Consider the following 14,348-nt stretch of genomic DNA (forward strand, 5'->3'; position numbering starts at 1 on the left):
TTCAGACCATTGTGCTTTAAAAAATTACCACACTAAGGCGAACTACCTGAACTAACAAGCTATGTAGCAAAAACTTTTTTTGTATTTTTTTACATAACATTCAATATTATGTAATAATTTTATTTTGAAAATAAACTTTATATTTGTATACATTAAAAAAAGTATGTATCTCTATCTTTAAAAAGATATATAGTATGAGTTTATAACATAATTAATGTAATAACACAGAATTTTTTTAAATCATCATAAAACCCCCAGGGAGCCACGCCGAAACATGTATTAAGGGCCCAGGGTACAAAGTGTTAATATCAAGAAGATTGTTATGCAAAGTAAGTTTACAACACCTGGAGTTATAAAGTGAATTTAGATCAGCTGGTGACTACAATAATGGAATTTTATTCTTTTGGAAGGATGGCTTAATAGCAGACTGGGAAGAAGCTTTTCTCATCAAAGTTAACCCTTTTACTGCCAACGTCCGATATGTCGGACGTCTGTATTTTTTATTGTTACTGGCTACTGTTATGTTCAAATGCCGAAATATTAGATATATTTGTTGTTTAGGAGCAAAGGATAATGAAAGAAGCCATTTGAAGAACTTTGGATTTCTATTTTCGTCGTCTTTGACTAGAATTGACGAACTACCTAGACAGCTGTCAAAACCAGATGATCGGGTTATGTTACTGAAATCTTCATTCGTTGTTGTTGTTTATAATTTTATCGAAAGTTTTTTGAAGTGTTACTTTTGTTGATCAAGGATAAAATAAACTCTGCCAGATAAAAAGGAAAGGAACTGCTCTGTTTGTAGCAAAATAAGCACAGCTAGTGGTGGGTCAAGAAAAAAATCAAGGACCATTTGTGTGGCATGCAAAAGGGGTTTGCATGCCACCTGCTTTGGACAGCACAGGTGCTAAAAACTTACATCAGGCACGTTTAAATATTGTAAATATGTAGAAATTAGGTTTGGGTTTTGTATACTTTTTTGTGTGTTATTGCTTTTTATAAACTAATGAATGAACAGAAGTATAAGAAAAAGTGTTTTCGTGTGAAACATCGCAGTGTACATCCAATGTCCATAATTTGAGTTTTGGGAAAATCCTCATAGTGCAGCTATGTTTCAAGTTAACACTTTCAAATTTGGTATATGTTCTAAGCAATTGCTCTAGTTTATAATGATATCATGTTCATAATTTTAGTATAATTTTAAAAATAAATTTTCACATGCCAAACACAATATTTATTTTTTTATTTACATCATTTTTAAAATTAAATGATGCGTTTGTTTCAAATTAAAATGTCTTTTTATTATTTAAAAAACAGCATTTAAATACGAGTAAATAAAATAAAAATTCATGCAAATCTAATGAAAAATAAAAAAGATACAGCATTTTTTGTAAATAAATGCACACAGCGATTTTACTCCTTGGCAATTTTGGCTGGTACAATAAAAACAATGGCCGGCAGTAAAAGGGTTAATAAACATTTAAGTTATTAAATACGGTAATACTTTTATTATTTGTATTAAATTGGTAAATCTCGATTTTTGAATCCAAGAACAGAAAAGACATTTACTAGATGATGAACACTTGAATATTGGGTGGCAACCAAAACTCTCAGATCTGCAAGGGTAATCCTACACTACCAGTATTAAATCTACACTAAACCGACAAGGATGATTGGAAGATGAATAAGTGTCAATGGAACATATAAAGTAAAACTGGATTTGAACTCAAGTAAGATCTACCAAATTTAAGATTCCAAGTCTTTCAAACCTGTTTGTATAAATTCAAATTTAACATGTACCACAATTTTATCTATGTTGGATATAATTTTTTTTATGTGCCCATGGCAGTATAATCCACGAAACCCTGTATGTGACAAATAAACTCAATAGCAATTATTGTAAATCAAACGTTTATTTATTTATATCAATTGCTAGTTAAGCAAGGGCAAAGTATGGGTTAAATAAATAAATAAAGCAAAAAAGAAAAATTTAATAACAAATGGTTATAAGCCATAATTTTTACAGAAAATGTAGATAAAATATTTAATGAAGATTGACACAGCAACAGTCCAGTATAGACCAAACACAAGTTCAAAAATTTTTCAATATTTCATTTTTATTACATAATTCACTCATTTACATTCCATGGAAGTGAAGAAGACAACCCTTTCAAGATGATTGAGGCAGCAAGCAACCCTTTAGTACATACCATACACAAGTACCAGGATTTTTCAACTTTACATTTCCATTATGGTGTGTTTTGAGTAATGGCTGTATTTTCTAGGGGAAGAGAAGGAGACAAATCCTTTCATGAGAGTTGATACGGCAACTATCCAGACAAGATCAGGGTCAACAGATCCTATCAAGACTATGGCTCATATCAGGAAGGAGAAGGACAATTTCAAGGTGATGTAGATTCATCATCATGACAATAATAGTCCATCAGGCCTACTCTGTATATTCATTTGGTTCAGGTGTTATATACTCATTTTTATATATTTTCAATGTTTCAATTTGACTAGTTTATGACTATCATAAATAAAGCAATAATAAATAGAGGTCATTGTTTCATTTGTTCACTACCTCATTTGTACCAATAGGTAGGTTAGGCCTTGTCACATCATTTTCTTAAATTTCTTCATCACTAAGACATTCTTTTTTCTTTCACTACTATTTTCACTCATAATATGATCATCAAAGTTACTATTACTTAAGTTTTACTTTCATTGAGTATACTCTCCACAAAGTTACTAAAATTCTCAGAAAAGAAATTATCTTACCGCAATGTTATTTCAGATAGCAACTAATCCAAACAAACAATCAACAGATAAAAATGGATCTGGCAAACAATTTCCCTGCCATGACATTTTATTTTGACCAACTTAATGGCAAATTTCTTGATTTTTTTTAAACTTTAGTTTACTTACTCTCCTTCAAAAACGAGCTTTAACCAAAGAAATAAAATCAGGTTTATTGTAAGCAGATATTTTATGTATATTAATGTTTTATTCACTACAATAAAATAATTCAACTAATACTTGATGCAAAATTTGCAAGTTACTTAAATCAACTAAATAATGATATAATCTATTCCTTCTGAATTGTCATTTAATTCATTAATAATTTAGAATATCACATTTTGGGAGTTTTCACAGCAATTAAATATGCTTCATTTGAACATTCTCTATATTCCATGCTTTTTGTGCATGATGCCAAACGTGATACTCTGAACAATAAGAAATTAAAGTATTCATGTCCAAAGATGTGATGGGCAGTGCTGATGAGAATAACTCCTTGAAGGAAACTGTGGCAGGTGAAGAAAATGGTGTTTTACTTATGATTCTTAGATAAAACATGTTATACTGCTTTATCACATTCACTGCTAAAAAATTATTAAAGCTAATTAGACATGCTAAAAATTGTTAGCGTGCAGTGCGACAATGGCTGAAGGACTCTGATGGGAGACGGCAGCATCCGGAGTGAGTTCGACTCGTCTACGATAAGAGATGTTAGCACTGAATATGTTAATGATGATATTAAAAGTGTGACAAATACATAACAGCCCTTTGTCAGAAATTAAATCAGATGAAAGAAACAGAAGATAGCTTTTTCACACACTGCAGTTGGTAGCAACTGCAGGATGATAAATTTCTCTTTCGTGAACCCCTGCACGAATATGGGCCAAATTTTCAGTACTTGTCATTCTACCTAGTAATGTTTGATTATTTATAGTGAATTCCTGTTAACACAGTGCTGTTTCTCAAACCACTCATGTTTTTTTTTCTAATCAAACATTGATTAATGTCCAAACTAATAAAGATGTTTAATTTTGATTTTTTGCATTATTTTATAGAACAAGGCGAGAGAATCTCAGTCAAGAGGAAAGAAATCATGAGCATTAACTGTATCTTCTTTTTTAATGTGGAAGATTTATGAAATGTGTATTGCGTAAATTATTTGTAAAAATAAATTAAATACAGTGATAGCGTAATTTTTTAAACTGTATATACCTTACAACAAAATTAAATATTTATTACTGGTAAACTCGGCACAAATTACAACATCAGAGGCAAATTTTACCTCAATAGTCATCAACATTTTTACAAATGAGTTGTATTAATTCAGTTTTATAGAAAATATTGCTTTCAAAACTTTACTGAATTTAATTTATAGTATCAAAACATTTTTAAGAATCAAAAATTGTATTTCCAATTAAGTAAGCAAGTTACAATAGGCATTGTCATACATAAACCAAAGTTAGATTACAAGATCCACCCTACACAGTCCATATACTCCTCAACAGTATAAAATGCCTTACTCTTAAAGACACTTACCTACAGTAGAACTGTATTATTTACATGGAATTGATTAAACAGAAATTGACAGTTTATTGTACATCAAAACCTGTTGATATTTAAAACTAATGAAATATTTATTCAATATAATTATAGGTTTAATAAGGTTTTGTTTTTGCCTTGTGTTGTAGTTATGTATAGAATTCTATATGATCATTGAAGTTATCATTATTTTACTTTACATAGTTTAAATTAAAGTTATAAATATAAAAGCGAGTCATAATATTAAGTTGTTGAAAAATTGTTTTACATGAGTCAGATTTAGATAGCCCACTCCAAGTCGTATTCCATAGTTTAAATAACAATGAAAAGTGCCAAAATACCATAATAAGCTCTTCCTGCCACACACAATCCTTCAGTTTTCTTAAAAGATAATATACTTTAGAGAGCTTTTTACAGAGATAATTTACATCTTCATTCCAACATAGTTTGTAATCCAAATGGGGATAAACCAAGTAATTTGACAGGTTTCAACACCTCAATGTCTAAATGGTTCTTCAAAGACAATATTAGTTATTCTGTCTTATTTTAATTTATTATTGTCATTTTCTGCAAACCAGTGTTTTGCTTGCTCAACTGAATTTTTAAGTTTACCTTTAACATCCAAGACGTTTAAACCTGAGTTAATGATGGTTGTATTATCAACGTAAAGGACAGGGAAAGATGAAACCTTGTGAGCAAAATCATTCACAAAAATAAAAAAGAGAAAGGGTTCCAGTACTGAACCCTGTGGTACTCCTGCTGTAATATTAAAAAAATGAAGACATTTTTATATTTCACACAAAACTATTTGCTTTCTTTTAAATAACTTACCAATAATTATAATTCTTTGTTCAAAACTCCATAATATTCTAACTTTTTAAACAACAAAGCATGAGAGATGGTATCAAAGGCTTTACTCAAATCAATAAGACCGACAGCAAGTTTATCCTCAAAACCATTAAGAATAAATTTGACTATTGCGTCTACAGTGGAATGTTTAGCTCTGAAACCAAATTGAAAAGTATACAGCAAATTACCATTTACAAAATATTCATAAAGCGGTGCTACAATAAAATAATTCAACTAATAGTTGATGCAAAATTTGCAAGTTACTTAAATCAACTAAATAATGATATAATCTATTCCTTCTGAATTGTCATTTAGTGTAGTGCAACAATGGCTGAAGGACTCTGATGGGAGACGGCAGCACCCGGAGTGAGTTCGACATCTACGATAAGAGATTTTAGCACTGAATATGTTAATGACCATATTATAAGTGTGACAAATACATAATAGCCCATTGTCAGAAATTAAATCAGATGAAAGAAACAGAAGATAGCTTTTTCACACACTGTAGTTGGTACCAACCGCAGGATGATAAATTTCTCTTTCGTGAACTCCTGCATTATTTTATAGAACAAGGCGAGAGAATCTCAGTCAAGAGGAAAGAAATCATGAGCATTAACTGTATCTTCTTTTTTCATGTGGAAGATTTATGAAATGTGTATTGCGTAAATTATTTGTAAAAATAAATTAAATACAGTGATAGCGTAATACCATACAGGATTCAATTATTTTATTTAACCCTAGAACTGGAAATGGTTGTTCCTGAAATGCCACAGTATTTTAGACCGATATGTAATGGGTTTTTTTATATAAGTTGTGGTGATTTTCACCACAGCTTATTTCTATTGGCGGGGTAACCCCAGTGAACAGGGGGCAGCTGATTAGTTGTTGCATGAGACAGAGAGAGAGAGAGAGAGAGAGAGAGAGAGAGAAAGGGGAGTCAGGCAAAGGGCAGCAGAATGATAAGGTCGGCAGGGGAAACGCGGAGGAGTCGTGCTGGGACAGCATCACATGAAGACCATAGCAGGGCGGTGATCGGTGACCGTGTCAGCTATCTGTGGGATTGTCAACAGGGATGAGTATATTTTAATTATATGTTGTTGGTATTGTGTTTAGTGTTAGTTGTAATTATTTTGTGGGTATGAGTAGGGTAATAATGATGAGTGGGTAGATTGTTTGGATAGGTCAGGGGAGGGTATTTGACGAGCTGTGCTAGGGGGTCAATTTCTGAAAATATGTAGTGTTTGGCAATGCTAGGGTTCGGGGGAATAATTTGGTATTTCTTTGGTAGTTGGTTTAAGTATCTATAATTAATGTAGTGCGTCAAATATGGCTGGTTGTTCTCTCACCAAGATCCACCTCTAGGTGACATGCTGGGACTGGATTTGCCGCTTGTTAAAACGTGTCGTGTCAATAAACTATCGATATCGACTAGTGACATTTGGTCTGGCCCATTACAAAGTATTTATACCAATTAACTTACTCCAAATGTAACATATTATACATGATCTTTTTCAGAAAAGATTAAAGAATCTAAATATGCCTAAAAAAATTAGGTAAATTAGAAGATAACCACAAAAATTTTTGTTTTACTTCCAAAAAATTTTTTTTACTTTTTTAGCCAAAATATTCCGTTGCCTAGCAAAGTTCCTGTGTATCAAGTTAGAAATCTAAGATATACATTTTGCTCCAAATTGTATGCTGATTTTCGGAAATATATAGTTTGTTGCACTTCAGATGTGTAAAATTATACTTATAATAGTTTATATAAAAATCCATACCCGTATTTTATTCTATTCTCAATGAATACAAACTAATAATTTCCAGCATCAGCATGGAAGACCCTAAAACAATGTATCATGTATAAATCCATTCAGAATCTAACTAAACAGGTTAATAATAAAATAAAAAGTTTTTTTTACTTGCATGTATTTTCAATATGTACAAAAGTAGTTTGCAGCTCTACTCGGAATCCACGTTGGAAGACACCCGCCTCTTTTTCCTGCCACAATTTGAAGGTCTGTAGAAATGTTCCAACAAATGGTAGCAATTCTGGTGTATTCCACAGTTACAGGCTGGACACCAGTAACTTGTCTCCTTTTTTTTAGATTTTTTTCTCTGTGCAAACTGCACATAGATGGTTGTTTCTATCTGCAAGCAAGACGAGACCATGAGGAGGCTCGAGTACATCACCACCTGCTCCTAGTTCTGGAGGCTGCCTTGGAGCTGGACCAGGTTGAAGACATAGTTCATCAACTATACTGCACAAGAAATCCCTTTTTGAAAGAGGCTTGTTTGTATTGGCCTTATACAGAATATGAGTTATGGAGTGCCATGTCAAGGAAGTTACTAAAAATTTGTTTCCAGTATCTTCGGGTTGGTCTTTAACAAGTGGCATGATAGATGCACTTGTCTTTCACGTCTACACCTCCCATGTAGCCATTGTTCTCCGCAGCCAAAAGTGGTTTTTCGACTTAGTGCCCCGTTTGCTTCTCGCTATCTTATTTTTGGCGTGAACTGCAGTGGAGAGACAATAGACTGGTTTGCTGGAATTTTTTTTCTCTAAAGCCTACCAACAATACATTATCTTTTCTAAAACAAACTATTTCTTTGGGCTGTAACTTTCTGCTTATCAAAGATACAATAGTGCCAGTAAGATACATATTCTTTTCCCAGTTTCTGTGCTAGCGGCACTTTTGTATACCAATTATCTGTAAATAAATGATAACCCCTATCCAATAGATTTGATTTTGACAACAGATGGAGAACAACTTTTTGGGCAAATGGATCTATGCCATATGATAAAAAGTCACAATTCGGAATAAAGTATATAACTTGTATTACTGTCGCATACTTCGAACTTCTTTAGGCCGAATCTACAGTGCCTTTTATTGGGCATGTACTGTAAATGCACAACTCTATTTATCACTCCTATAAGGCTTTCATCAATGCATATCTGTTGAGATGCTACAAACTATTGCTTGAAAGTATGGTTGAGTGCATCAATATATGGTCTTATCTTATGCCAAGGATCATGACCCGGGTGTCCTCTCCCTGGATTTCGGCTTGAGTTCAGATGGAGCATGGCATTAATGCTTTGAAAATGTCAAAGACATAGTTTTTTGGAAAAAAAGGCATAACATGATTTGGAGGTGCATCCCAATAATGTTCAATGTTGTTTCGGAAAGCTAGGCCCATGTTTATTATAACAGCAATGTACTTCTTTACCTTACTCACGGTAACATCAACCCAATAGTTCAGTCTGCTCCATCTTTCAACCCTCCTTTCATTTCTGGCCTTCCTAATTTTGGCATCAGCATAAATATTGGTTTATCTTGCTATCATTCTCCAAATGGTTTGAGTGAAGAAAAAATAGTCTATGGGCTTACTATTTCTTGGAGGACAATTTTGAGGCCCAGTCCTTAATTCCCTCACAAGAAATATTGCCTGTTGTTCCGGTTCAGGGGGATAAATAGACAACCACATGGGGGTTGTTAGTACATTAGGTCTAGTACAACTAGGCCCCGGTTCATCCTGAGGCCTAGGAGGGGAACTAGGCCTATCAGTGTCAGAAAAGCCAATATGAGTTAAGCCCACATCATCTGCCTCAGAATGAGTGTTGTGTTCTTCGCACCAATCACACACATCATCACTGTTAGGCTCATAATTATCCTCACTTCCTGAGGAAAAGTTAGTAAGACTATCGCTAATGTTACCTGGACTTAAATCAAAATCTGAGTTCTCCTCTTCATCACCAGGTTCTTGTACCAGTTCCCGCAAATCACTGGATCGATCACGAAAGTTTTTACACACTGTTTGAGTTTAACTGAACAAAAAGTTTTAGATAACACAAAATATAATACGAAAACAAACATAACCTGTACAAAGTATGTAGCAACGACTGATCGAAAACGATGAAACAAACGTGAAACAAGCACTACAGCTGTTGTCGTCAGCTGTCTACAGACAGACTAGTGCGGAGCGGAATAGCATTTTTCAATGTACATAGAGAATGCAACATAAAAGCAAAAACCAACAAAACCGGTATCAATATGTAGATTGATTCTTCTTCTTTACATTGGTTTGAGATAAAACGTGATTGGTTAATAATTACATGTTCATGAGTCGTGAAAAGAACACAGTGCAAATGGACCGCATATACAGCAATGCCAATTCTGGAAGACCAAATGAACCGCATATGCGGCGATTGCCAGTTCTACGGTTAAAATAGGCAAAATTGTAATTGGACAATAGCTTTCTGGATTTGATACATCTCCTTTTTTATAAATGAGTGTAATTTTAGAAACCTAGAGATACCATAGAAAATTTCCTTGGGTTAAACTTAAGTTGATTTTGATTAAAGTAGCATAATCAAAATTTTTAAAAAATTCCACTGATTTGGCCTCCCCTCAATTTAAATATTTAATGTTTACAATTATCTCTTCATCCATTTCTCAAAAGTACTCATGACTCAAATCGAGTTTCAATTTCGTAATCAAATACCCCCCTCATCCCACTAGCTATGAGTTTAAAAGTGTGAATTATTTTACAATTAGAACTCAAAAAACATTAACCCCTCACTTCAAAACCTTTGCTCAAGTAAAGTTCACTGACTTCTGATACCGGTTGTTTTTCACACTTGTATTAGTAATGACAGATTACTATCTTTTGCTGATTGATCTCTTGTTTTTTTACATCTGTTCTCCCTTCTATCACTACTCCACTATCAAACTATCAACACTATCAAACAGCACCATTACATTTTGCCATTAAATTCTGTTTTAATTGCTTTGCCCTACACAGGGCTGTACAATGAGTGGAATGAGATTGCCACTCAATTTGAAAACCTTTATTTTTAAATCACTCTTTGGATTTACTACAAATTTATTATTATTATTGAATAGAACAATGTTTAAACTTTCAAAACAATACCTACATGTTAAGATTGGAAGAAATCAGGTTTTATGGTTTATAAAATCTGAGTATCCAAACAGTTCATTTTTCTCTTAACATAATCTCTCAAATGTGTTGTTTGTTGATAATAAATAAACTGAATATTTTCAAGTTTTCAGGATTTCATAGAAAGAAGAGTTTTAGGATTTAAGGGGAGAAATTGTCAATTAAGAACTGACTGATACTGGAACTGAATTAGAATCCTCAGTGGTTTAAGAAAACCAATTAAAGAATTGATAAATTTGAGAATACCAATTCATGAATTGACTACAGTACTCAAACAAGTAGTGTAGTTCCATCTCATTCTAATTATGTCATCTTCTGATGAGTTCGAAAGTAGTGCCTGACCATGTGACCCTTGTTTTTGAACTTCTCTGGGCATTCTGAACACGTGTACGGCTTATCCATGTGAACATAATCTTGGTGGATTTTCAGAGCTACAACCTGAAAAATATTAAAACATCTAGTATTAGCCAATATGCAATTTAGACTATTTTCGAGCAATAATTTGAAGTCAGGATTACATCCAGACATTATTTCTTAAGAATATACACATACATATATGTATATGTATGTATGTATATATATATATATATATATATATATATATATACATTTCAATTTCTATTACATTATTAATATGTATGTGAATATTGTTTGTGTTGCAAAATGGAACAAATTACTGTTCCCATTCAAAATCACAACACTTAACTTGCTGAGGTTGCCTGTTTACTATAACAACAACATTTAACACTTGTAACTTTTATATTGAACGAAATTGTACATTTTGTGCTTTTCAGTTTCAAAAAGAAAGAAGAAGAATTGTCCAAAAACCACATCACAAGTATCCTCTACCAGCTAACTGAATAACCAAAAACGCCACCACATCTATAAGACTGTCACATGCTATAATGTGCCTGATAAAGAAATAAACGCACACATAATACGTAGAGAACTTTCAGATCATAGAGTTTTGTAAACTGAATATAATCTACATACCCTCAAATCACAAAACTAAAAAGGAAAAAAAATCAAAAATAACTGAAATCTTCAAAACTTAAAATCCTCCCTCTGAGGATAAAACTGAATACATAAATACATGTTTCTGATACTGATACTGAAAGTGATATCAATAATTTTAAATATATTTTATAACTAGCCCTCTCCTTGTAAGAAAAATTAAAAAAGTAAACTGATATACCCAATACATTGGACCAGCTTCTTATTGTAATATATTACTTCATTTACAAACAAATATTCCAATAATCATTGAATTTTATTTCCATTGAACCACTTTTATTTCAGTTATGTGGGTCTGTCAATGTTTTCTCTGAAAACAAAAGGCCTCAAAGAAATGAAATTCAATGATTATTGGAGTGTTTGTCTTTAAATTAAGTAAAAATAACCAATCTAAGCTATATGATGAATAATCCAGAACACTTATTTACAGGTATATTTTGTTACATAATTCCATACTTGTTAAATTTCACTGTCTCTGAACAATAAAAAGTGTATACAATCTGTGCACAAGGACTGTGCCTACTGCACAGATTCATTTCTCTGTTAACCATCCTATCTCATTTTTTTCTCCTTTGATTTGGCTTATTGTACGTGGTAGAGTTAATTGTGAACATGGACTATTCCATCAGTGTGGAAGCTGGAGCCTCCTCCTGAAACTCTCTCTGGTCACGTGTGCCCCAGTCCAAGGAATACTCTTTTGGTTCAGATATAGTATAGAGAAAAGGCAGATTGTGTCAAGGGTGACAACGACCATACTGTTATGAAAGATACAAACCCACTGACCAAGCAGAGCTGCAGGGGCACAGGGATGGTTCGGCCTTGATAAATTTAATAGTAAAATAAAAGGACAACAGGTGATATCCCTCGTCCAATCATCGTTAAAACTTAATACGTTTAATTAAATAAAACTAAATGTACTTAAAACTAAACCAAAGCAAAAATGACGATGCATCTACTGATCGGTTACATAAAATCAGACCTGCAATGGACTACCTAAATATCAAGATGGAGAACCTGTATTTGCCTGGTAAGGAGCTCAGTCTAGACGAGTCGATGGTCTTATTTAGAGGCCATTTACAGTTCAAACAATATATAAAAAATAAGCGCCATAAGTATGGCGTAAAATTGTATATTCTAACCGAGCCAAACGGCCTTGTATTGAAATTCAGTATCTATGCTGGTGCAATGGACATCCTTTCCAGAACTGGTCATACTGAAAAGGTAGTTTTACACATGCTTTCTGAAAGATTCGGTAAGGGACACTCTGTTTTCGCAGACAATTTCTACAATAGCGTACCACTTTCAAAAGCTCTTTTGGAACAAAAGACATACATCACGGGAACGCTGCGAGCTGACCGGCTTGATCTTCCAACTGAAGTTACATCAAAGAAACTAAAGAGAGGTGAAACCGAAGCTCGGTACTATGATGGCATAATGGTAGGAAAGTGGCAAGACAAGAGACCAGTCTTATACCTTTCAACACAATTTGAAAATACAATGAATTTAGCTACAAATAAGAGAGGTGTAGAAAAAATCAAACCTTTGCCGATCATTGAGTACAATGAATACATGAGTGGTGTAGATCGTCAAGACCAACTGTTGAGCTATTACCCGAGCGAGAGAAAATGTTTACGCTGGTACAAGAAAATCTTTATCCACATTTTAAAGATGGGGCTGCTCAATGCCTACATTTTGTTCAACAAGTACACCATGAGAAAGAAATTATCAATGCTGGACTTTAGGCTTGCTATAATAAAAAGCCTTCTCACCGCTCGAGTCGTTGAAGTGCCTCGAGTGGTCCAAACCGAGCACCTTCCAAAAAAGGGACTAGTGGGTGAAAATGGAAGAATTAAAAGAAAACTTTGTTTTGTTTGCTACCAACAAGGAAGGCACAAAGACACCATTTATCGATGTGAAGGATGCCCAGAGATCGTTCCGCAGTGCCTAGGAGATTGTTTCAAAGTTTCACCATGAGTAAACATGTGTAAACAAATACGAACATTTTGTTTATTTTGATGTAAATAGCTTTGAAATGTGTGATCAATTGTATTAAAACATTATTTATACAATAACAGGTCTTTTTCATTATACCAAGGTTGCAAAAATTCAAATGCACCCATCTGCGTCACCCGCACACAGCTAAAAAATTGGTGCTGTGTGCTGATGACGCCCATGGGCGTCATTATTTTTTTTAGTAAATTGACACAAAAAAGCATATATACTCAATTTAGAAGGTTGTTATAAGTTACATTTCAGAAAAAAAAATTTATTCTGAAAAAATAATTTGTTCAGCACTGGCTAACAGTACATAAAATTGAGTTAGCAGTGAACGTGTTAAACAATACATGGATGAAAAATCCTTGAGATTATAACTGTGACAAGTATGGTATGGCAAGCATGGCCTGAACTTCAAATCGTGATGCAGTAAAATTTCATAAATCCGGCCTTTTGGAAAATTAAAAAATTTCCTAAACAACCCATAACATCAATCATTTAGTATGTAACGATGTTTTTTTCCATTCGTGGTGGATACAGCGTTTAGGAGGGCGTGGAGAAGAGGCTAAGCAACATATTCGGCAGACTTCAGATGATATCAATTAGACTCGAGTCACATGGCCATCAGCCTGTGTAACCAGGCTGTGTGTGTTGCCTGTGTGTGCAAGTTACAATTTTGTATTTTCGTATCAATTCAATTGAGTCTAGTAATGGTAGGTCAATTTCACAGTTAATGTGCTCAGCACGGGTTTGTGATGAAGGACTACTCAAAACGACTGATGTCTCGCCACTGCCTTCTGACATAGCCAAGCAGGATCTAGAGGAGCTGGCAGTGACAGTACAGTATGGGGCATGATGAACAGGGATGACTGCGTTGCGCCCAACTGTTGTGATGCGTAGACTGCGCAATAGTTCTCACAGATCCACATGTAATGAGAACTACCTTAAGGTTATATTTGAATAATAAAAACATTTTTACTGTGTTTTTTTGTTTATTTATTATGTCTACATTATTTCTCTGATATATATATGCATGGATATATATATATATCCAATAATCCTGCATATTTGATCATTCAATATGCCTCAAGTCCTAATCTTGCCAGAAGTTTACTGTACTTGGAATTAATATAAGGTAGTCATAATTTAGACCTATAGTATATTATTTATTAACCCTTTGAGTGCCACGGCATATT

The 14,348-nt window shown here is 33.5% G+C and overlaps 2 protein-coding genes across 7 annotated transcripts in view; one reads left to right on the forward strand and one right to left on the reverse strand.

Annotated features, from left to right (window-relative positions):
• Positions 1 to 3,986, forward strand: part of LOC124354476 (hydroxyacylglutathione hydrolase, mitochondrial) — a 30,649-nt gene extending 26,663 nt beyond the window's left edge. For all 6 annotated transcript variants that reach the window (XM_046804954.1, XM_046804951.1, XM_046804953.1 and 3 more), the window contains 2 exons: positions 2,286 to 2,407; positions 3,855 to 3,986. In XM_046804954.1, coding sequence (XP_046660910.1) covers positions 2,286 to 2,407; positions 3,855 to 3,896 — 164 coding nt within the window. In that variant the 3' untranslated portion in view covers positions 3,897 to 3,986. The remainder of the gene's footprint in view (positions 1 to 2,285; positions 2,408 to 3,854) is intronic.
• Positions 1,968 to 14,348, reverse strand: part of LOC124354475 (zinc finger protein 605-like) — a 28,845-nt gene continuing 16,464 nt past the window's right edge. Inside the window, exon 6 of the mRNA XM_046804950.1 lies at positions 1,968 to 10,581. Coding sequence (XP_046660906.1) covers positions 10,447 to 10,581 — 135 coding nt within the window. The 3' untranslated portion in view covers positions 1,968 to 10,446. The remainder of the gene's footprint in view (positions 10,582 to 14,348) is intronic.

The sequence above is a fragment of the Homalodisca vitripennis genome, chromosome 2 (genome assembly GCF_021130785.1).
Source record: "Homalodisca vitripennis isolate AUS2020 chromosome 2, UT_GWSS_2.1, whole genome shotgun sequence".
Taxonomy (NCBI): domain Eukaryota; kingdom Metazoa; phylum Arthropoda; class Insecta; order Hemiptera; family Cicadellidae; genus Homalodisca; species Homalodisca vitripennis.